At 45.1% G+C, this 23,847-nt stretch overlaps 1 protein-coding gene and 2 pseudogenes across 1 annotated transcript in view; 1 reads left to right on the top strand and 2 right to left on the bottom strand.

Moving 5' to 3' along the window:
* SAE1 (SUMO1 activating enzyme subunit 1) overlaps positions 1-23,847 on the top strand; it is a 76,343-nt gene that overhangs the window by 34,497 nt on the left and 17,999 nt on the right. Inside the window, exon 6 of the mRNA XM_005857835.2 lies at positions 7,597-7,702. Within this exon, the coding sequence (XP_005857897.1) occupies positions 7,597-7,702 (106 nt within the window). The remainder of the gene's footprint in view (positions 1-7,596; positions 7,703-23,847) is intronic.
* Positions 9,424-10,237, bottom strand: LOC102246270 (annotated as a pseudogene).
* LOC106727900 lies at positions 10,458-19,982 on the bottom strand (annotated as a pseudogene).

Below are 23,847 nucleotides of genomic sequence, written 5' to 3' on the forward strand. Positions count from 1 at the left end.
GAGAGAGAGGGAGAGATGATGCATAAAAATCATGCCACATCAATGCAAGTTTTGGGACATAACAATAAAACACTATTCAACTTAAAAACAAAAACATTTCCAGTACTAATCTGTGTGCTTCTCTCTCCTCACCTGGCTTGCAGGCATTTGTGTGGACTTAATAAGGTACCTGAAAGGGCGGATATAGCCCTGCTTGGCATGGTGTTTTATCATGTGTTTGTAAGTCTAACTAGTGGAATAGAACTTATTGTGTGATGTTGTAGGTATAAATCAAGAAGGATATAGCTAACCATGTGCCCATCACCCAACTTAGAGCATAAAGCAGCCGTGGACAAACTACAGCCCGAGGGCCGGATCCGGCCCGTTTGAAATGAATAAAACTAAAAAAAAAAAAAAAAAGACCGTACCCTTTTATGTAATGATGTTTACTTTGAATTTATATTAGTTCACACAAACACTCCATCCATGCTTTTGTTCCGGCCCTCCGGTCCAGTTTAAGAACCCATTGTGGCCCTCGAGTCAAAAAGTTTGCCCACCCCTGGCATAAAGCATTACCACCGTGGTGAGGGCTCACCCCTGACGGTCTCTCCCAACGTAATTAACCACTGTCCTCCATCGTGGTTCTCCCTCCCATGCATTTCTTCTACTATGTATGTATTTCCCAGCAATGTAGAATTGTTGGGTGTGCTTTTTAACGTTTTATGAATTGATATATTCTGTGAATGCCACCACCTGCTTTCTACGAGCAGTGTTATATCTCTGTAGTTCCCGGGCTTCCCCATCCATGTTGGTAGCCACTGGCTACATGTGGCTATTGAAATTAGTTAAAATTAAATAAAATAAAAAATTTGCTTCTTCAGCCTCTCTAACTATGTTTCACATGCTTGGTAACTACACGTGGCTATTGGCATCCGTATTGCAAAGGCAGAAGATGTTTCATCCTCACAGCAAGTTCTCTTGGACAGCACTGCATGACATTCTCTCTCTCTCTCTCTCTCTCTCTCTCTCTCTCTCTCTCTCTCTTTCTCTCGGCTGTAAGGTATTTGTTGTGTGAATAGATCACTATTTATTCTGCTGTTTGATGGGCATTCAGTCTGTAAGTCTTTGCTGTTACAAATTGGGTGGCCACAGTCAGTGTTTCGTGGGTGTAGCTAACCTCCTTGGGCACCTGTGTGCTTTCTCCAGGGCAGATACTTAGGATGAAAACTGGGATGTGTGCATCTTCAACTTCACCAGACCCTGCCGCTAAATTACGCCCGAGTAGTTTTATCCGTTTACCTTTCAAAGCCAGCAATATAGAACAGTAACGTGTGCTAGCTTCAGGCCCTTTTGCCACTCTGCGAAGTGTGAAAACTGTCTCCGGTTGTGGTTGTCATTTGTTAGAGTGCTTTGTTCGTTTGTTTGTTTGTTTGTTTGTTTTGAATCATATGAGCCGTTTATTCCAATACTGCTGGCAGTATGGGAGAGCAGCAGGTCATCCACAAAAATCTGCTGTTAGAGTGCTTTTTAAAAACTACAGTCTCCCATGAATAGGTATGGAAATTCGACCTAGAAACCTGTAGTGTATTGTTTTTTAAATAAGGTATGCATATGTTTCTTTTTTAAAATATATTTTTATTGGTTTCAGAGAGGAAGGGAGAGGGAGAGAGAGATAGAAACATCAATGATGAGAGAGAATCATTGATTGGCTGCCTCCTACACTGGGGACTGAGCCTGCAACCCGGGCATGTGCCCTGACCAGGAATCAAACTGTGACCTCCTGGTTCATAGTTGAGCCAAACTGGCCAGGTGAAGCCTGTAGTTTTAAAAGTTGTTTTGATGCTGATTTACATTCAACTTTATTTTATATCCAGAACTATATCACGTTACAGATGTACAGCCTGATTTAAAAAGTAAAATTTACTCACAATCCCAGGCGGGGAAAACACAGAACAAGTTGAGAGAACGTGAACCCTGTTCCCCCGTAAGGACTATAACGTTCTTCTCAGAACACTTTCTGTGCGTGTGTACTTAATAAAGTTGGAGTACTAATTACTATACATGAATACTTATAAGGCATATAATGACCTAATATGTATGACATGTATTGTGCTTTGCTTTTTTTATTCAGTGTGTTTTTGGGAGCACTCCCGACTTATATCTACTTTGGAGAGCAGGTGTACAATGCCTTGCTGTGATCTGTTGAACCAGTCTCCTCTTACATGGGCAAGGTCACTGCAGTTTCCCACACTTCTAAATGGCCCAGCACAACCCCATAACTTGATGGCTGATAGGCCATGTGGAGAATTCACCTTTTATATTTACTGTTGGGATTTTTGGCAAATGAGAAGCAGCTCACAAGTATTTATTGAAAATCTAATCTATTCGGTGCTGTGTCTTTCACTGTGGTCCCTACCTCCGGAAGCTATAAGAGTGAGTATAAGAGGGCTTGTCACTAGTCTTAACTGAACTATGAGATTGAAATCCTTAAGGCTCAGGATTTCCCATGAAGGAGTGGATAGCAGAGGGGAAGCGTTAAGCATTCTAGTCAGAGGGATCCAGGAGCCAAGGGAGGAGAAGTGGAAGGGGCAAGTGAGATGTGAAAGTTCCCCGTTTCAGTGTGTTCATTCAGGTAGATGGTGGATGCTACTGCTCAGCAGACACTGTCCTGGGCGCTTCACCCGAAAGGTCCTTCATTCCCTGAGAGCACTGTCCAGTGTGTTTTCTCTATAAATCCAGTGCCGGTGAGCTGAGTGACACAGGCATCGCCTCTTGCACCTGCCCTACTACAAATTAGGTGACTTGGTTAAGTTTTGTTTTATTTTTAATTGTTGTGAAAGTCGATAGTAGACTTTTGGTATTTTGGAAAACAAAAAAGGACATTAGCCCTGGCCAGTGTGTTTAGTGGTTAGTTAGAGCGTCAGCCCATGCACCGAAGGGTTGCAGGTTCGATTCCCCGTCAAGGGCACGTACCTGGGTTGCAGGTTCCCTTCCCTTCCCACCCCCAGTAAGGGTGCCTGCAGGAGGCAGCCAGTCAATGTGTCTCTCACATCTATGTGTCGATGTTTCTCTCTCTCTTTCCTTCTCTCTCTCCCTCCTTCCCTCCCTCTTTCCTTTCCACTCTGTCTGAAAAGCAGTGGAAAAAATATTCTCAGGTGAGGATTAACAACAACAAAGCGGGGCGGGGGGGGGGCATTAATTGGAGGCAGCTGGAGTAACACAAGAAGCATTGAATAACTGTTGTGATCTGAGAAGGGTAAGAAACCAGGCAGCTGGTGGTAGGAATTTGGCCCTTCTCTTCAGAGCCCTGCCATTAATATGGCTCCGCTTCCAACTTTCAAATTCTCACTTCCCCGGATAAAGACTCCGATTGGTCAGTCTTGGGCCATGGGCCCTCCACTGGCTCTGTCACCTGTGGCTGGAGGGCTAGTACATATTACAGATAGGGCCACTGTGGGCCTCCTCCCCAGATACCAGGGAACTTCCTAAAAGTTGTCTGCCACCGTCAGGCCTGAGAGGTAAATTCATTTGCCTGGGGTCACAACTTAGTGGCCAAACTGGGATGGTTCTGTCCTTAGACTTTGGGAGGCAAAAGGACCTTGGTCCTTGGCCCTCGTGCTCTAGAAGGTCCCAGTTTGTCCTCCTTCCAGCCCTTCCTCTCACAGCGTGAGGATTCCATGGCATCAAGGAGATGTGTCCACTGGAGCCCATAGCCTTTGCCCTCAGTTCTAGACCACATTCTGGACGCCTGGGACCCCGGAATTTTCTACCCAGACAACCCAGGCTTGCTTCCCAGGCGTTTTTGGGCTTCCTCCCTGATCTGCCTCTGGAGTGCTGACTACCACAGTGTCTACATGCCACGCCCCGGGAGGGTGGGCGTGGGATTTGGTGGGAAAGGACGAGCTGAGGGGACAAAGCTACAAGAGAAGGGAAAACTGGGCGACAGCTTTCCCGGTGAACCTCGTCCTGGCAGAGAACCCCAAGGAGTGTGAGAATCCCAAATTTGAACCTGATCTTTCAAGATGGCTGTGGAGAAGGTATATTTATTAAGGCAGGAGAATACAATATCTTTTACTTCGTAGCTTGCTAGTTTGATTTACAACTAAACATGTAGACGTGATATATGGGTTTTCATTTGTACTCTTGTCCCAGGGTTAGAGGTGGGACTGAGACTAAAACACAACTTCTTTTTCTCATTCATTATCCAATAGTGGCTTAACCGACCAGTGGATTATTAGCATTGTTCCTAGTGAGGCAAACTACAGAACCTCTGAATTAAGGTCTTGGTAGCTTTTAAAATCTGATAAAACTGTGTTTCCTCATTATGATAGCATTCCCAGCATACTGCTGATGGCTTGATCTGTGTTGAAAGCTCATTAAGAAGGGTCTGGCAGCCTGTATAAGGCACTAAAGGTCACTAGGCTGACTACATGACTTATCTTTTGAGGTCAAACAGACCCATTGACCCAAAGGTTTGAGGGCACCATGGACATCTTGTATACCAACTCAGAGGCAGAAAGCCACCTTAAAACCTTGACTATTGCCTGGCCAGTGTTGCTCAGTGGTTGAGCATGGACCCATGAACTAGGACAGTGATGGCGAACTTTTTGAGCTCGGCGTGTCAGCATTTTGAAAAACCCTAACTTAACTCTGGTGCCGTGTCACATATAGAAATTTTTTGATATTTGCAACCATAGTAAAACAAAGACTTATATTTTTGATATTTATTTTATATATTTAAATGCCATTTAACAAAGAAAAATCAACCAAAAAAATGAGTTCGCGTGTCACCTCTGACAAGCGTGTCATAGGTTCGCCATCACTGCCTTAGACAGTGGTTCTCAACCTTCTGGCCCTTTAAATACAGTTCCTCATGTTGTGACCCAACCATAAAATTATTTTCGTTGCTACTTCATAACTGTAATGTTGCTACTGTTATGAATCGTAATGTAAATATCTGATATGCAGGATGGTCTTAGGCGACCCCTGTGAAAGGGTCGTTCGAACACCAAAGGTCGATGTCTGTCTGTCTGTCTGTCTGTCTGTCTGTCTCTCTCTCTCCCCTCCCCACCTTCCTCTCTAAGCGTGTCCTCAGGTGAGGATTAAAAGAAAAAGTAAACTTCGAGTGTGTTTAATCTTCATTAACAATTTGGAATTTCATTTATAATATCCATTTTGGTCCTTAATAAGCTATGTAAATTGCCTGGTAGCTGATAGATCTTGGTTCAGTAAGCCTCCTAAATTATACTCTTGTTGTTTTGAGTCAGTCAGTCTCTCTCTCTCTCTCTCTCTCTCTCTCTCTCTCTTTTAAATATCGAGGAGGGGGATAGGGATTTGTATGATGCCGGGGTGTGTGTGTAGAGAAAGAGAAGAGAGGACCCATACCTCTGTAAGTTTGAAATTATTTATACACACCCATCTTAAAGCCAGTAAAAGTAACTAGTACTGAGAACCATTTTTTCCTGAACTGTCAGAGAGTAAGCTGCCAACATAATGCCCCGACCATCATTCCCAGATATGTCTATCAAGGGGGGGGGTTTGTATGATGCCGGTGTGTGTGTGTGTGTGTGTGTATGTGTGTGTGTGTAGAGAAAGAGAAGAGAGGACCCATACCTCTGTAAGTTTGAAATTATTTATACACACCCATCTTAAAGCCAGTAAAAGTAACTAGTACTGAGAACCATTTTTTCCTGAACTGTCAGAGAGTAAGCTGCCAACATAATGCCCCGACCGTCATTCCCAGATATTTCAGTTTGTATTTTCTCAAACAAGCCATCCTTCATAACCACAACCCAAGCATCAAAATTAGGAAACTCATCCAGTTACATCATCACTGTCTAATCCTCAGACCCCATTCAAGTGTTGCCAGTTGCCCCAGTCATGTCCCTTTGGCAAAGGGTCCAGTTCGGGATCATGCGTGCATCTAGATTTTCATGGCACTTTTAAAGATTACGAGCCAGTTAGTCTGTAAAATGTCCCTTAGTTTGGGTTCATCTGATGTTCCCTTATGATTAGATTCCAGCTACACATTTTGGCAAAAATACCACGGCACGGATGCTTCTCATCACGTTCTGTGGTCTGGCGCATGATTTCCATATGCCCTTTACTGCTAATGTTCACTTTCATCATTTGAGTGAGATTATGTCTGCCAGACTTCTTTGAATACAATTCCTCTTTTCCCTGTGTGACTAATATGTATTTTATAGAGAGGTATTTTGAAAATATGTAAATATCCCGTTCCTCATTAAACTTGATTAATTTTAGGTCTGTGGACTAATGGATTCTAGTTTATTTTAAGTGTTGCAATCTATTATTATTTCTTTTTACCCTCAAATTGTTCCAGATTTGACCAGTGGGTACTTCCTTAAGCTGTGTCCTGTTTTCTGTTTCATGTCCCCACCATTCTTTGAGCACTTCCTTGTTTCAGGGAATTGCATCTACATTTATTTCTTTATCTGTCCATACATTGAAAATGAGTTTATCCCCAAAACCACAGACTTGGTTCTAGTTTTCTCCCCATATTTCCAATTCTCTTCTCTGACATTGAGAAGCCTGGCTTCCCAGATTCTCAGTATATTTACTAGTTGCAGCCAGTCTGTGGATATAGTCATTCTCTCGCTGCTGTCCCTGGGGAAGCCCTTCTTACCATGCTCTGTCTCCTCCAGGCAGGCCCCCAGCTCCTCCACACACACTCTCTCTCTTTCCTCCCCTTCCTCAGTCCCAGTACATGACTTTGGATGGAATTGTTCAGGAAAGGGAAACCATTTTCTCATTCATATTTAATTGTTTACATTTTAAAGTATATATTATGGCATTTTCCAAGATTATTTGGTTTAGTTTAATAGGTTTTAGCCATACTTCTCCTACCACGGGGCTTTTGCCAATGCCATTTCCATAGCCTGCAGCTTTCGTTTCATCCCCGTTGTTCTTTTTTCTTTTTATAGCTTTTTTCAAAATATATTTTATTGATTTTAGAGAGGAAGGGAGAGGAAGAGAGAGATAGAAACATCAATGATGATAGAGAATCATTGATTGGCTGCCTCCTACATGCCCCCCCCTGGGGATCGCAACCCAGGCATGTGCCCTTGGCCGGAATCGAACCTGGGACCCTTCAGTCCCCAGGCCAACGCTCTATCCACTGAGCCAAACCAGCTAGTGCCCGTTATTCTTTTTCTTGCTGTTACTTATTAGTATTTCATCCATCAGCAGCAGCAAACATTCCTCTACTGAGAAACATTTATTAATTTTTGTTTGTTTTAACTTACTATTAAAAAAACTTTTATTGAATATCTCTAGACACATATTTTTCTCCGCTTTTATTTCTGTAGTGTAAATACACCCAGTTAAAGAAAGAACCAGAATGGTATTAGGGCTTTAGCTTTGCTCTGTCTTCCTTCAAGGCAGGGAGTATGTTATTCATTGCTGTGTCCCAGTGCCCAGAGGAGCACTCAGTAAGTGCTTAATAAACGTTTATTGGATTTGAGTGGCCTCAGCTTCCTTTAATGAACAGTAAACCTTAGATAATGACATTTCTCTAAATGGTGAAGAGCTATACTGCCTTGTGATTTAAAGCCGAGCATAGTTTATCCCTAAGCAGTTTTGCCTTTTTTTCAACAGAAAGTGGTCTTCTGCTCCCTTAAAGAAGCACTGGAAGTGGACTGGAGCAGCGACAAAGCAAAGGCCGCTCTGAAGCGCACAACTCCGGATTACTTTCTCCTTCAAGGTGAGGGCTCGCGGCTTCCGGTGAGCCGGGAGCGCTCTGGGCTTTGATTTCTGCATATGTGGCTGCAGAGTCCAGAAGGTTTCTTGATGTTCGCCCTGAGTTAGGTTCCTCATTCGTGGATTCTTAGTGGCCACACACCTGAGCGAATGGAGACGAGGACCATCATGGAGCTCTGGTTTCTTAATGATTTTTGCCTTTTTCAAAATCTCTTTTTTTATTTGTTGAAATGACCTACCCTCTAAAGTTGATCTTGAGATAACAGTGTCATAAACCAAACATTTTCTCAGCACCACTTTTCCCTCTACAGAGTTCTTCCTTGGCCCTCAAACCAGTTTTCCTCTCCTGAAAGGTCTCCCTCTCTCCCTTCCTCCCTCCTTACTGGGGCGGGGGGTAGGGGGGCGGCAGGGGCTGTTAGCTAAGTATTGTTTGGCTCCTTCTGCCTGGCACTTTTAAGTAATTTTTTTAATGTTGTTTTAAAAATAATCACTAACATTGAGTGCTTAGCACAAGCTGTGGGGCTAGATACTATTACTGACCCTTTTTTACAGACAAAGAAACTGAGGCACAGAGAGAGAAAGGTGACTCATTCTCAGTTACACTGCAAGCACTTGTAAAAATACCAGTTTGCTAATTAGTGTAAAAATAACTCCTATTTACTGCAGAAAATGCCAGAAAAGTAGAGAGAAAACATCACCTTGACCTTCTGGGGATGTGCTCCCCAACTTCCTTCCTTTTCCACGCCCCAGTTCATGTAGCACAGATACGGTATTGGAGGCTCTCAGTCACCTGTCCCAGGCGCCATGTGTTCACCCAGGCCTGCAAGGGTCAGTATCTCTGCAGAACCATCACCCTTTCGCAGGGAGAATCTGAGGTGGAGGTGTAGCTTTTCTTTGTAAAATTTACCAAGCATTTTTGGTTGCATTTAGACAGTATTTGGTCTTCTTTCCCCAGGGAAGAGAGAAGAGCTGCATCCCTCCTCCTTCCTTCCCTTGGTCTGTGCAGACTCCAGGAACTCCCCCTCCAAGTCAGCACAGACGAAGTGCGTGCTAGCTCTCCAAAGGGAAATACATAAAGCTGTATAAAGCCTCCTTAATAAACTAGTAAGGAGATCAGACAGGGCTAAAGTTTATCTTTACATTATTTATGAGTAAAACTCTTCCCATAATAATTAATGGTGTTGACCCAATTGGGGACAAGGAAAGTTGGGGGATGAACTATTTTGAAGCACTTAATATCCATTTGTATAGAAATAATGAAATGGGTTAAGTAGGAATGAGTCTTTGCATGTGAGTGTAGGACTCAGAAAATAGCCCCTTTAAGGACTGGGGCAGTTCAGCAAGGAAGTGCTAACTGGAGTCACAGCAGCACCCTCCTGCCTGGAGTTCAGAGAGAGCATCGGGTCAGCCCTTTGGGAGAAGCTAATTGCTCAGTGCCTGGCGCATAGAAAGCCCTCAGTAAATAGTAGTTGTCCTTTTGCAAAGGTTTTGGGTATAGCTGCTTCTTATAAATTAGTCATGTTGGTCAACTGGTATCTGAGTTTACCATGATGTGGTGATTCCCAACCAGGGGCAGTTTTACCTGCCAGACTGCTTGGTGGACTAAGTAAGGTTCTGGAAGTAAAGCGACATGCTCTTATGTTCTCATTCCCTGGTTCCTGCCAGCAGCTTAGAGACCTCAGCTTGTAAGCATTAAGCTGACTCTGTGAGCACATCAACTCATTCTTTTTTAACGGTGGCAGTATGGTTTATTAAGCTGGGCCTTAGTGTAGGCGCTGGGGCTTGCCCATGGTGCTCTTCATGTACAAAGCCTGAGCGTTCTGCCAGTTCTTTTTGAGCAATGACACCAGGAAATTGACAGCTAAGTGGATGTTGTACACAAGCTCATCATCTGTCATCTTCACATGGCCAGCAGCCCCTGCCAGACATAGCACCTTCTTCATCTGGAACTTGATTGTGGTTTTCACTTCATCGACTTTGGCCACCATGTTCTCATTGTGGGTCAACAAGGAAGGGAACTTGCCAACCTTATTCAGTCCTGGGCCCCAGATTCATTGGATCTGCTTGATCAGAGACTCCGAAGCCAAAAAGGCATCATACATCTTGGCCAGCTTCTTGTCCAGTTTCTTATTCTTGTTGAGTTTCTTCAGCGCCTCGATGTCCATGTGCGGAATGTCCACGGCCTTGGCCTCATCACAGTGCTGCTGGTCCCCCAGCGCACACACGGAGAAGTTGGGGCGGGGCGTGGACTTAAGCCTGACGGTGCCCGAGAAGCGTTTGTCCTTCTGAGGGTCATAGTTCTTCAGGCTGATCTGCAGCTCCACTGGCTCCAGAAACTTCCGGCGCTTGCGCTGGTTCCCATGCAGGACCTCCACACTGTCTCGTAAAGGGTGTCGCGGGAGACTGCTGCTTATGGTTCCTCGCGCTGCAAAAACCGGAAAAGAGCTCTTTTTTTTTTTTTTTAAATATATATTTTATTGATCGTGCAGGACCTCCGCACTGTCTCGTAAAGGGTGTCACGGGAGACTTTGCTGCTCATGGTTCCTCGCGTTGCAAAAACCGGAAAAGAGCTCTTTAAAATTTTTTTTTTCCATAATCAAAACTTTATTGAAAAATTGATACCAAAATAGGAGATCACTGTTGTATACTTACAAAATTAAATGTAATTACATTATCCTGGTAGATTAACTAGAATTACTAAACTGATAAGGCTTTTTGTGATATACCAGTAACCCAAATTCAGGAAGCTGTGTGGGTCATTAGTATTGCTTTCTTCTAAATGAACACCCTTCTGTGAATCTGGCCTTTCCTCCTGTCCGCTGGCACAACACTTGAACAACCTACGCAAAGAACCACTGTCTGAGCATAGCTGAAAACGGTGGTGATCTTGTAGCAATCTGGACATTTTACATCCATAAAATAAGAATTTGGACTTTGAACTAGCCGTTTCTTTTTATGTTTTTTCTTTTCCTCTTCCAAGGATGGGTGTAGTAAAACTCGCCAAAGGCATGGTGATCCTCTCGCAGGCACAGCCCGTCCCCTCTTTTTAATTTTTACTGATTTCAGAGCGGGAAGGAGAGGGAGAGAGATAGAAACATTAATGATGAGATCATCAGCCTCCTGCACACTGGGGATCAAGCCCGCAACCCAGGAATGTGTCCTGACCAGGAATCGAACCATGACCTCCTGATTCATAGGTTTACACTCAAACACTGAGCCACGCTGGCCGGGCACCTTATTCTTATATTCAGAGAAATACTTATTTCAGTGTTCTACTCAGCCATTCATAGAACTGAGATTCTCCTGTAATTTGACCTTGTTGGACTTATGCAGGAGAACGTAGCAGCTTCCACAGGTGAACTTGCCTTCTGCCAAATACACTTGCCATAATCTGTCTTGTGACCTTGGGCATAGATAAGTCAGTTTGCCTCTTTAGGATTTTATTTCCTCGCCTATAGAAATGGGAGGACTATGTTAGCCAGCCTCTCTCTGAAATCTCTTCTCATTCTAAATAGTCAGTGAAAGTGTGTCTTGTTTTATGCAGGAGAACATAGCAGCTTCCACAGGTGAACTTGCCTTCTGCCAAATGCACTTGCCATCATCTGTCCTTGTGACCTTAGGCATAGATAAGTCAGTTTGCCTCTTTAGGATTTTATTTCCTCGCCTATAGAAATGGGAGGACTATGTTAGCCAGCCTCTCTCTGAAATCTCTTCTCATTCTAAATAGTCAGTGAAAGTGTGTCTTGTTTTTCTGTATTTTTTATTTTTATGCTTTTAACAACTTTATTGAGGTATGATTTGTAACAGAAAGTTTGCCCATTTTAAGTGTACAGACAGGTTTTGTGACCAGTCTCATCCTGAAAGTCACGTAAATCGTTTTTAGTTTTTCCCAGTCCTTGGAATTTGTTCCCCAGACCCTTCTAGGAATGTGACTGATCCACCTGCCTCAGGAATTCCTAGTGAGGACAGGTGTTTGGCTGTGATGCGCGCCTGAGACTACCTTACAGGGAACCTGACTTGGCTTCACCATTGGAGCACATAGTAGATGCTTGATAAGTATTTTTGGCATGAGTGACTGGTATTGCTCATCTGGTCATTTACTCCACTCTAGAGGGAGAGCAGCCGGCCCACTGGTGACCCCGCAGGATCCTCTCACCTGTCTGCTTCCCCGGGCACCCAGCAGGCTTTGGATTCCAGTGCCGTCCTGGCCCCAGCCCGCCCCTCACATGTAGATGGTTCTTACTGCCCCGTACACGATTCAGCGTCTGGGGAAGCAGCTGCCCTGCCGTCCATGTGCGTGTGTTTGCCTTGTTTGGGTGCTGAGTGTTTTTCCAGTTTACTTAATAAGATAGTGGCCAGACTGAACGCTTCCTGCTGCATTTTTCCACTATCTTGAGCGTTGGCCTCGCCATCTGTGAGCAAAAGGTCTCATCTTTTTATTATTCTCTCATGGCATGTTGCAAAACATTAAGCATGAGCTGGTTTCCTGTGGCAAAAAGTTGACTTTGATTTGTTCTTTTTGAGGTTAGTGTGAGTTTATCATAACAGGAGTGCTAAAAATATCAGGTCTGGTATGGAAACAGCATTCAGTTACCAGCATGAACAATAACAGGCAGGTTTAGTCCAGAGCAGGAAGAAATGGACTTCATCTCAAAGTGAGAATTACTTAGCACAGAGTCCTTCTTCGTCTCTGTTCTGAAGACTCATGGAAAAGAACCTAGGCCATCTTTGAGCCACAGGGTTAAAGCTGCAAATAATCTTAGACCAAACATTTTTGAGCACCTTGTGTGCCAGATCCCGTGCCTGGGAATCATCAGAGGAGGAAGAGGAATTCTTGTTGCCAGTGGAAAAGACAAACACAGATAATTCTGCTTCTCTCGAGGAGAGCTGTAACAGGGCAATGGAAAAAGCTGTCGTGTTGTGCTGGTCTGTTTTTCAGTGTGCGGATTATTTCATAATCAAAAGCAAACTATGGGAGCTCAGGGAACTGAGGGTGTGGCCATGTTTGGGAAGTTGGAAAGTCTTCATAGAGGAGGAGACTTCTGAGCTGGATGTTAAAGGCTTGGTATTTGCTAGGCGGTGAAGAGAGGTGAGACCGTTGCCGGCAGAGGAGCAGACGTGTAGGCAAGGCAGGCAGCACTGCAAGCACCATGTCCCCGTGAGACTGGAGCTGGGTGGGAACTGGCCAGAGGAGATCATCGGGGCCCTGCTTTTAGGCTTTTTATATTACAGCCAGTGCTTCTCTGGGAACATTTGTAAAATACAGATTCCCTGGTTCTCGCTCAGATTGACCGAATCAGAATAACTAGGAGTGGCTGGCATTGCCTCATTTCTGTAAAGCCCCAGGTTTCTGAAGGGTCAGCCAGTTAGCGGGAGACCATTGCCACAGGAGAACGGGAACTCACGTCTGGTGTCAAAGCCTTGATTTACTATTTAAAAAAATTTTGTGGACTCAGACACTGGGGCGGTGTGGGCTTGCCCTCGGGGGTGGGAGTGGCCGGGGGGGGGGGGTTCTTGGGGGAAAACGGAGACATATGTAATACTTTAAACAATTTTTAAAAAGGGGTTTTAATTAATTTGATAGAGAGAAATATTGATTTATTGTTCTACTTACTTATGCATTCATTGGTTAATTCTTCTATATGCCCTGACTGGGGATCGAATCCACAACATTGGTGTATTGGGACGATGCTCTAACCAACTGAGCTTCCCGGCCAGGGCTGATCAGTCCTGTGTGTCAAATGGCAGCATTACTACAGGAAAAAAAGGAACTGACCCATGTACTAAAGAGAAAAACACTATAAACAAATATTGAATTCTGGTTAGTAGGTTTGTTTTTCACAGTGATATGGGTTAGTAATTCTGAAACTATGTATTCTAGAATTGAGCAAATAAATAGGTAAGTACAGGGTGGGGGCAAAAGTAGGTTTACAGTTGTGAGTATGGGAAATACAGTTTATTCTTGTTTTAGTGATTAATTATTATTTTCCATACGAGCAACTGTAAACCTACTTTGCCCCACCCTGTGTATTGTGGATAATGTTTCGTTTGTTTATTGCCAGAAAAAGGAGTTTCTCTAAATATGGAAGGTGGGGAAGGCTAGAAGGAACCCTGTGGGATTGGATTGGAATTAGAGTCATCAGGTGAAGCCATGGTTTTTTATTTGTAGCTATAGAAATAGTTGTGTGTATGTATGTTTTCACATTTATACATATATATTTTCTAGCACTTGTTGAGAGGGCTTAGAAGCAAAGACACTCCAATAGCAATGAACCCACTTCATACCCAGATTACAATTGTTAGTATCCAAGAAAACAGGGATCCTTGGAGAAATGGTTGATTCTGGGGCTGGGGTAAGAAAATTATAGGTGAACTTGGAATATCTGCTATGCCAGAAAATAGGGAAGTGCTCAAAGAATGATGGGTCATGTCAACAGGACCCAGGAGCCAGCTTTTTGGGCCAATTAAAGGATCAAATAAATAATGGTAGTAATAGAATATAACCCATAGAATAAAATAAGAACCCACGAATCTACACTGACAAGTAAATAAATGGGGGAAAGGAGAAAGTTTTTTTGTTTTACAGTAGAATAATAAGCAGGAACGGTACAGGTAAAATACCTGTATTTTCACCATAGTGCTAAAAATTATTTGTCAAGAGTCATTGATGGATGCTAAAACTAATGGGAAAGTGTGCTGTAAACAGGATAGTTGTCTCCTCCCACGATGCTTTATTTATTTTTTTAATCCTCACCAAGGATATTGTTTCCATTGATTTTCAGACATAGTGGAAGGGAGGGAGGTGGATGGAAAAGAGAGAAATATCGGCGTGAGAGAGAGACATCGATTGGTTGCCTCCTGCATGAGCCCTGACCAGGGCCTGGGCCGGGGAGGAGCCTGCAACCAAGGTACGTGCCCTTGACCGGAATCAAACCCAGGACACTTTGGTCCACAGGCAGATGCTCTATCCACTGAGCCAAACCAGCTAAGGCTAAAAATACATATTTTTTAATTTATTTTTATATTTCTTTTTTAAATATACTTTTCATTGATTTCAGAGAGGAAGAGAGAGGGAGAGATAAGAAACATCAATGATGAGAGCGAATCATTGATCGGCTGTGTCCTGCATGCCCCACACTGGGGATCGAGCCCACAACCCAGGCATGTGCCCTTGACTGGAATCAAACCTGGGACCCTTCAGTCTGCAGGCCGACACTCTATCCACTGAGCCAAACCAGCTAGGGCATATATTTTTTTTATTAATTTCAGAGAGTAAGAGGGAGGGAGAGAGAAAAACATCAATGAGAGAATCATCGATAACTGCCTCCTGCACACCCCCTACTAGGGATCAAACTCGCAACCTGGGCATGTGCCCTGACAGGGAATCGAACTGTGACCTCCTGGTTCATAGGTTGATGCTCAACCACTGAGCCACACCAGCCAGGCCCAAGATGCTTTTTATTTTTTTATTTTTAATATATTTTATTGATTTTTTACAGAGAGGAAGGGAGAGAGATAGAGAGCTAGAAACATCGATGAGAGAGAAACATCGATCAGCCGCCTCCTGCACATCTCCCACCGGGGATGTGCTCGCAACCCAGGTACATGCTCTTGACCGGAATCGAACCTGGGACCTTTCAGTCCGCAGTCCGACGCTCTATCCACTGAGCCAAACCAGTTTCGGCCCAAGATGCTTTTTAATACTGAGAGACACTTTATAGCAGCGGTCACCAACTGGTGGTCCATGAGGTCTGAAAGGTTGGCGACCACTGGTTTAAGGAAACCTTTGGAGCAGCGGTCGCCAACCGGTGGTCCGCAGACCACTGGTGGTCCGTGAGGTCCAAAAGGTTGGCGACCGCTGCTTTAGAGAACACTGGCAAGATTGTTCCTCAACCAAGAGATCAAAGTTAGCGTTCCAAGAATAGGACAAATAGATCTCATGCCTGCTGATAGTATGCACTGAGAAAGACACACACAGGGTTTCCTGTCCAAGTGTGTAAGGACACAGCACCACGCAGGAATTCTTGTCCAGGGTTGGTAGTTGGAATTTATTATGAAGAGACATCAGACAAACTCGAATTGAAGAATATTCTGTAAACAAAAATATGGCCTGTACTCTTCAAAGTATCCTAAAGGACTGAGGAACCCCATTCCAGATAAAAGGCGAATGAAGAGACATGATAATGAGATGGCGTGTAGAATCCCCGAGTGGATCTGAGAGCTGGGAAGATCTTTCTTTATGCTCTCAAGGGCATTAATGGGACAATTGGTCAAATTTGATAAAGGTCTGTAGATTAGATGAGAATACTCATATCAGTGTTGATTTTGTAATTTTGATAATTGTTTTATGGTTATGTAAGAGAATGTTCTTGTATGTAGGGGTGAATTTCAAATTATTCAGGAAAAATGTGTATGTATAGATAAAAATATAAAGAAATAATGACAAATGTGGTAGCATATTTACATTTGGGGAATCTAAATGCAGTTATTCGGGAATTCTGTATAATTTTTCTATGATTCTACAATTATTCAACATAAAATTTAAAATAACCAAAAAAAGCCGGTTCTCAGCACCTGGGACAACCTTGATATTTGATGACCGGTTGAATAATGCCTGCAAAGGGCTTTCCGATCTGTACTGGGTCCATGGGAAGGGGACTCATTTAGCAGTGTATCCTCATCATCTCTCCAGAGGGTGGGAGGTCTAACCTGGTGTTCTTTGTGTACAGTTCTTCTGGAAAGGAGCCATATAGGTTCCCCAGATTTGCCAGGGTGCCTAGAGAGCTCTGCCGCGGGAGAAATCCCACACCCCACGAGTGGGAACACAGAGCCTTGATGAACCAGGCAAGAGGTGTAGTGAGTACAACCCCACTGCTAAGCAAGGCGGGATGGCCTCCACCTTGGGCCCTTGCTCTGCAAAAAATATTTCCTCTGGCTTACAGTAGTGTTAGGCCCACTGTAGGGGGTGGTGTATTTGCACATAAATTTTCCAACTGCGAACAGGCCTTCAATTTTTGTCTAGAGCTGGGTAAGACCTTACTAGGAATACAAGCAGTGGCTTGGAGGCAGGTCCTAGAGGGGCAGAGGACCTCCCGTGGTGGGCTTTGGTGAGGCATTTTCTGCTGCTGACCCTGAGGTTGGCTGTGGATTGGATTAAGGGTAAGGATTAAGGACAAACCAGGAAATGTTCTAATGGGCCTCCTGTGTGCATCTGGAGCTGGGATGAGTCTGTTGGACTGGTGATCCAAATTGAGCTGTTACTTAGTTTTCTTCCAACCATTGCCCATTATAAAACAGGAAATGTTCTAATGGGCCGCCTGTGTGCATCTGGAGCTGGTGCTCCAAATTGAGCTGTTACTTAGTTTTCTTCCAACCATTGCCCATTTTCTCTTCTGCAGACCATTAATCAAGTTCATTTAGAGTCCCAGGCAAGCTCCCTCTGTAGCACTCTATGAAGTTCAACCTAGACCCCTCCGTCCTTCCTCTTCACGTGCCCGGAGTTCTTCCAGAGGATTGATTGCCTCCCAGCTGCCCTCTGCCTCCCATTTTCCATTGTCAGTTACCAGACTAGTCTACTGAAGAACTAACACCCTTCCATGATCTTATTTTGCCTTCAGAATACAATTTAGACTTCCTGGATTAACATCCCAGACCTAGGACCAGCTGACCTTTTTTTCTCATTCCATCCCTTCTGCCCTCCTTGAACCCTACACTCATGTCTAACTGTTTGTTATCCCCCAAACATCTGTCACCTCATGCTGTCAGTCTCATTTCTATACACGTTTATATTCCTTCCCCCTGGAATACCTGCTTTGGCCCTTCCCTCTTATCTTTACTGCTCAGCTCTGGTGTTACCTTCAAAACCTAACTCACTTATCTGAGTTGGGTTTTCTTCCTCTGAAATCCCATCCCACCCTCTGGACAACAGGACTGACTTGAGGGCAGGGACCATAGCTCCTCATCTCTTGACTGTCCAGTACAGGCCTGACACAGAACAGGGCTTGGTAGATGTAGATTGATTGATTGCTGTGATCACCTGTCCTGTTTGGAGAATCTTTTATCAATTTTTCCCATGGCTTTTCAGAGAGAGTGGGAGGGAGAGAAGGAGTGGGTGAAAGAGACACATTGACTGGTTGTCTTCTGCATATGCCCCAACTGGGGAAGGGGAGTGAACCCACGACCCAGGTACGTGTTTGGTGCCTGGGCAGACACTAACCATCAAGCAGCACTGGCCAGGATGAATCTTACCAATTCTTAACTTAAGGCTTTATTAATTTACTAGAGGCCCGGTGCATGAAATTTATGCACGAGGGGAGGGTGGGGAGGAAGGTCCCCTCAGCCCAGCCTGCACCCTCTACAATCTGGGACTCCCTTCGGGGATGTTCGACTGCCCTCTCAAAATCCTGGACCGCTGGCTCCTAATCGCTCAGCTGCCTGCCTGCCTGATCGCCCCTCACTGCCTCTGCGTGCCAGCCTGATCGTCCCTAAGTGACCCCCACTGCCGGCCAGTTCGCCCCCAACTGCCCCCTCCCTGCCGGCCTGTTCACTTCTAACTATCCCTTCCCAGCCTCCCAACCCCCCGCAGCCTGCTCACCCCTTACTGCCCGCCCCCCACCACCAGTCAGCCTTGTCGCCCCACGCAGCCTGGTGTGCAGTCGTTTGGTCGTCCCTCGTCCCCCCCAGCCTGGTCACCCCTTACTGCCCGTGTCCCGTCACCCCCCCCAAGTCAGCCTGGTCGTCCCACGCAGCCTGGTGTGCAGTCGTTTGGTCGTCCCTCACTAACCCCCTTGCCAGCCTGGTCGTAGGCAGCCATCTTGTAAGGGCGTGAGGGTTAATTTGCATATTACCTCTTTATTAATTACCTCTTTATTATATAGGACTGGAGGCCCAGTGCACAATTGGGGCCGGGAAGGGACCATGGGAGGGCTCCAGGGTGTGTCCGGCCCGTCTCGCCCTCCCAATCTGCCTGACCCCAGCAGCAAGCTAACTACCAGTCAGAGCGTCTGCCCCCTGGTGGTCAGTACACTTCATAGCGACTGGTCAAATGAACGGTTGGACACTTAGCATACTAGGCTTTTATTGTATAGGATAGGATTTGCGGCCTATGTAAAGCCATCTAGGTGGTGCTAATTTGCATAGTTGACCATGACCTTTTCCCACTGTGCCACACTTGAAAGACAGGAAGTATCTCTAAACTCCAAGGCTTGGCTGCAGGACTATGCCTAAACCATCCACAGGATTGGGGAGCACTTCCGCTCTCCTTTAACTCCTTGTCTCCAGGCAGCAAGGGCCCGTCACTCACCAGTAGCTCCTATCTCTGCTAGAGTTGGCCAGGTCAGCCTAGGCCAGTGATGGCGAACCTATGACACGCATGTCAGAGGTGACACGTGAACTCATTTTTTTTTGGTTGATTTTTCTTTGTTAAATGGCATTTAAATATATAAAATAAATATCAAAAATATAAGTCTTTGTTTTACTATGGTTGCAAATATCAAAAAATTTCTATATGTGACACGGCACCAGAGTCAAGTTAGGACTTTTCAAAATGCTAGCATGCCGAGCTCAAAAGGTTCGCCATCACTGGCCTAGGCCCGCCTTGGGGGGAATTTGTATCTTTTCTAAGATGACCGGTTGTTCTTGGTTCATAAATCTAGTCAAATGAGTTTGGAGTTCACGTCTGCTTTGTCCTGCCAGTAGAACATTCTCAGTCACCAAAGCCTTGAGGTCTCCAGTTTTGGATTTGGAAGAAAGAAGTTTAGGTCCCACCTCTGCCATATACTTCCTGGACTTGAGCAAGCCCCTCCACTTCATGGCTTCTGTTTTCTCATAGAAATGGAGATTTTTGACAGTCCTCTCTTCCCAATGGTCATGTACAGGAGAGCCTTAGAAATAGTTCTATTTTTTCCTTTTCTAAGTTGTAAGTAAAAGTAAGGCAACTTAGTAAAATATTCAGATACCTTAGAGGAAACTGCCATTTCTTGCATATTCTTCCAGAACTTTCTAGCATTTTATACCTCACCACTGCATGGATTCTTTTGCAAGATTTCCTATCGGCGGACACTTTGTAATTTTTTAATTGTTGTAGGTAGACTTTAGGGAACTTCTTTAATTCCTCCTTCCTCAAATCTGCCTGCCCCCAGTACACTCCCAACTTCCCTGTTTTTATGATTTTTTTAATTGACTTTGTCTCCAGACCTCAGCTTGATTTGGCGATCAGTTCTCTTCAGAAGGAACTTGTTATTTTAGAACTTATCACCTTTGTAAACCAGGCCGAAGGCAGCCATCGCTGTTTGGACCTAGTGTTCCCCAGGGAACACAAGAACTGCAATGACAAGAACTGCTGAGGAGGAGACAGCCACAGGGAAATGGGTTCCGATAATGGGGCAGCAGCTGAGCACTTGTTGATTTGCTGCTGTCATGACCACAGAGTTTAAAAATAATTTGTAGGGAGGGAGAAAGAAAAAACAGTGGTTTGGGGTTTTTTTTGTTTGGTGCCACTGCTTTATCTATCAGCGGTAGAGAGAAGGCAGACCACAGTCATTCAGAAAGGAAGGAGGCACCGTCATGCAGAGAGGGGAGGGCAGAGGTGACCCACAGTGCTGTTCAGCCATCAGCAGGTAGAGTGGTGAGAGCACCGACTCATAGGGCACAGGGACTGAATGAAGATCTGGCACGTTGTGTATTGATACTTGTTGATGAGCACTTTCTGTGCATCACGATCACATTAAATCTTCAGAGCGCCCTCACGAGAGCAGATCTTATTGTGATCATCCCATTTTCACAAGAAGAAATTGAGTCTTGGAGAGGTTAAGTCATTTGTCCAAGCTCGCCACACCTAGAAAGTGTTGAAGCATCACCGAACACTGCATATTTCAGAGCGCTCAGCTTTTAATTATTAGCATCACTAATAATAGCAGTATGTCCGTTTTTGAAATCTGAACTTCACAAGAGCCTTGTGACATTTTCTTAATCCACTTTTGCAGATGGGAACTAAGGCCCACGGAGACCAGATTGCAATAATGGGCAACATTGTCAGCAACCTGCCTTGTTTTTTCTTTGCAGGCCCACATCTCCCCCACCCCCGGCTTTAGCCTGTTTGCGCAGCTCTCGGGCCCCAAGCCCAGCTGCGATTCTTGTGTAAAGCCTCCCATCTTTTCTCTGAGTGTCAGACAACAGTCACGGGAATGTCCTGTGCCATCTTCCCTCGGTGAGAGCGGTTGGCAGAGAGCAGCAGATGCCCAGAGTCAAGGTCATGTGCCACTCAAGTGCTGGGCTGGAGAAAAGACCCTGTCTCCCTGCTGCTTGTGACCGGGCAGGGTGGGTCTGAATGGAGAGGGCTCTGTCAGACTCGTTGTTGAGTCGGGGGTGCAGTTGGCCAAGCTGACCCGTGAGGGGCCCTGCACTGGGCATGGAGCTCTGTCCTTCTCTACATAATGCACCTCTGCGATTTAGAATTTTTTGTCCCCTTCTTTTGTAAATTGCAGTATTTTCTTACTAGGCAGAATGTTCTACTTGAAAGGTGAGCGTTAAGCTCAGGAACCACTTGACACTTTTTAGAGGAGAAATAGAACATTTGGCTGCAGGGTCTTAATGGGTAGTTTGTGTTATTCCAAACTGGTGGGCTGTAGGGTGGAGAGCCAGACCTATTTGACGTGATTTTTAACAATAAGCATGTTTTCTGTCTTGTCTCTGCTCCTAGGGAGACAGTATAACATAGAGATTGTCAGCGCAGTGACTTTTGAGTCCATTGTGATCCTGAGCCCCTCCAAAGCCTCAGTTTCCCACCTTTAAAATGGGGATGGTAACAGTTATACCTAGAGGAGTATTCTGAATGTAGGATATCAAATGCCTTTTTTTTTTTTTAAGAAACTAAATGTTGCAAAAATCTTGACTAAAAACTGCTTAGACATAATGTTAGTAGCTGAATAATATTCAGTCAGTATATCATATGTAGCCACCCTATGATTGGATGTGAGATTATTTCCATATTTTCTGTAGTATAAATAACATGGCAATGACCTTTTTTTAAGATATATTTTTATTGATTTCAGAGCGGAAGGGAGAGTGAGAGAGAAAGTACAATGATGAGAGAGAATCATTGATCCGCTGCCTCCTGCACACCCCTTACTGGGGATTGAGCCCGCAACCCAGGCATATGCCCTTGACTGGAATCAAACCCCAGATCCCTTGAGTCCACAGGCCGACACTCTATCCAATCAGCCAAACCAGCCAGGTCAGCAATGACCTTTCATAAAGATCCTCAATATCACATTCTCATGTCATTCTCAAGACATGTTTGTGGAGCACTTACACTTCCACCAGCTCTGGGTGACAGAGCCGAACCCCGGCCTTCTTGCTTAGGTTGAGTAATCTTGGTCTTTAATTTGGTAGGCAAAAAATGGCATCTGTTTTCAGGTCATTTCTGAGAAAAAGTACTCTCCTTTCCCCCATCAACAACTTCGTCTGGCTGCCTCTTTTCAGAAGAGAGTGAGATGTAAATAACAAGTGACAGCTTTCTTTCTCTGTTTCGAGCTGATATATGATGAGGTGATAGGTTGGGCTGCAGTGGAGAGGTGGAAGGGTGGCCAGGACTTGGAGCCCAAGGGGGCATTTCAGAGTAAGTCTTCGGGGGAGCCACTCTGGAGGTTATGCTCTGGAAAGAGAGACCCCAGTGCTGTGTGCCCATGATGCAGGGGCTTACGAGTGTGCTCTCCGTGGATTCTGAGCTCTGCATTCAAGGGCAGGGCCTGGTGCCATCTGGGTCACTTCTGGGTCCCCAGCACAGCTCTGTACAGAATGTGGGGGTGGAGGGCAGGTGCTCAAGACATGTTTGTGGATGAAAAAAAATGAATGAATGAATACACACAGATACTTCTGGCATTTTTAAAAAATATCCTTGCCCATGGACATGCTCATTGAATTTGGAGAGAGTGGAAGGGAAGAGTGGGGAGAGAGAGAGAAACATAGATCCCTTGCTTTCTCATATGAGCCCCTCTTGGGGATCAAATCTGCAACCTTTCAGAGTAAGGGATAATGCTCCAACCAACTGAGCCACCTGGCCAGGGCCACACACATACTTTTAAGTTTCTGGCTTAAAGAGAAGAACTAAGGGTGAGGTACATGAAGGGGGGAGTTTGTGGCGCCGGGGTGAACAGATGACCGGATGCCGGAAAAGCGGCTTCCTGAAGTGCTCCCGCCTTCCCAGTTCAGCCCTGTCCCTCCCTGAGCTCATGCCCGGGGGCTGGCTGTTCTGCACCTTTAGACCAAAGGCATGGCCTTGAAAGCTGGACTCCCATCTCGTTTCCCTCCTGAGGGCAGACGTGGTGTGCTGTGTATCTTTTTTGTTTCTCGGTGGGTATTCCATATCTAGCATGTTTGTAAATACTTGATAAGAAATCCATCTTGGGTGTCCTGAAACTCTTCAATTCGATTAATAGAAGAGCAGGCCTGGTTAGGATCTATGAGGACCTTGTGTCACTTGTTGAGAGTCCTCGCCCCTTACGTGTGACTGTCTTCCTTCCCCAAACATTTAGGCTTCCCATGAAGCCCACTTTCTTGGTGCCTACCAGTGGGCACGCTCACGTTAGGCATTAAATAAATAGTAGTGAACAAAATAGAAATGGTCTCTGCCCCACGGAGCAAACATCTGGGGGGAGAGGCAGGCCAGTCCTTGTACAAGTGAATTTACACAGATGATTGTAAGATAAACGGAGATTAAAAGTCCCTGTAGTCTCCAGAGCTCACAGCTGCATTAGTGGTGGGAACTCAGTTAACCGAGGAAGTTCCGCATAAACAAGCATGTCAGCTCCAAGGGGCAGGCGAGCTGGGTTGATGGCGACCGGGGAAGAGTAGCCACAATCCTGGAGTGTTGGCACGGACTGAATTCTTACACTGTGCGTGGCGCTGTCCTAGGTGCTCTACGTGGATTCCTTCATGAAATCCTTAAACCCTGCAAGGTAAGTGCTCTTATGATTCTTATTTTATAGAAGCAGCTCAGGGACATTGTCACAAGGTGACAGGAAGTGGAAAAGTAGGGGATCCAGCCAAGGCAGGCAGTCTGGCTCCAGAGCCGAGCTCCTCACTACTGTCCTCTGCTGCCTGCCCCTTCCTAGGAAGGACCTCGCAGAGAAGGCAGCGGTGTTTGGGCTG

Source organism: Myotis brandtii, unplaced genomic scaffold (assembly GCF_000412655.1).
Source record: "Myotis brandtii unplaced genomic scaffold, ASM41265v1 scaffold114, whole genome shotgun sequence".
NCBI classification, from domain to species: Eukaryota; Metazoa; Chordata; class Mammalia; order Chiroptera; family Vespertilionidae; genus Myotis; species Myotis brandtii.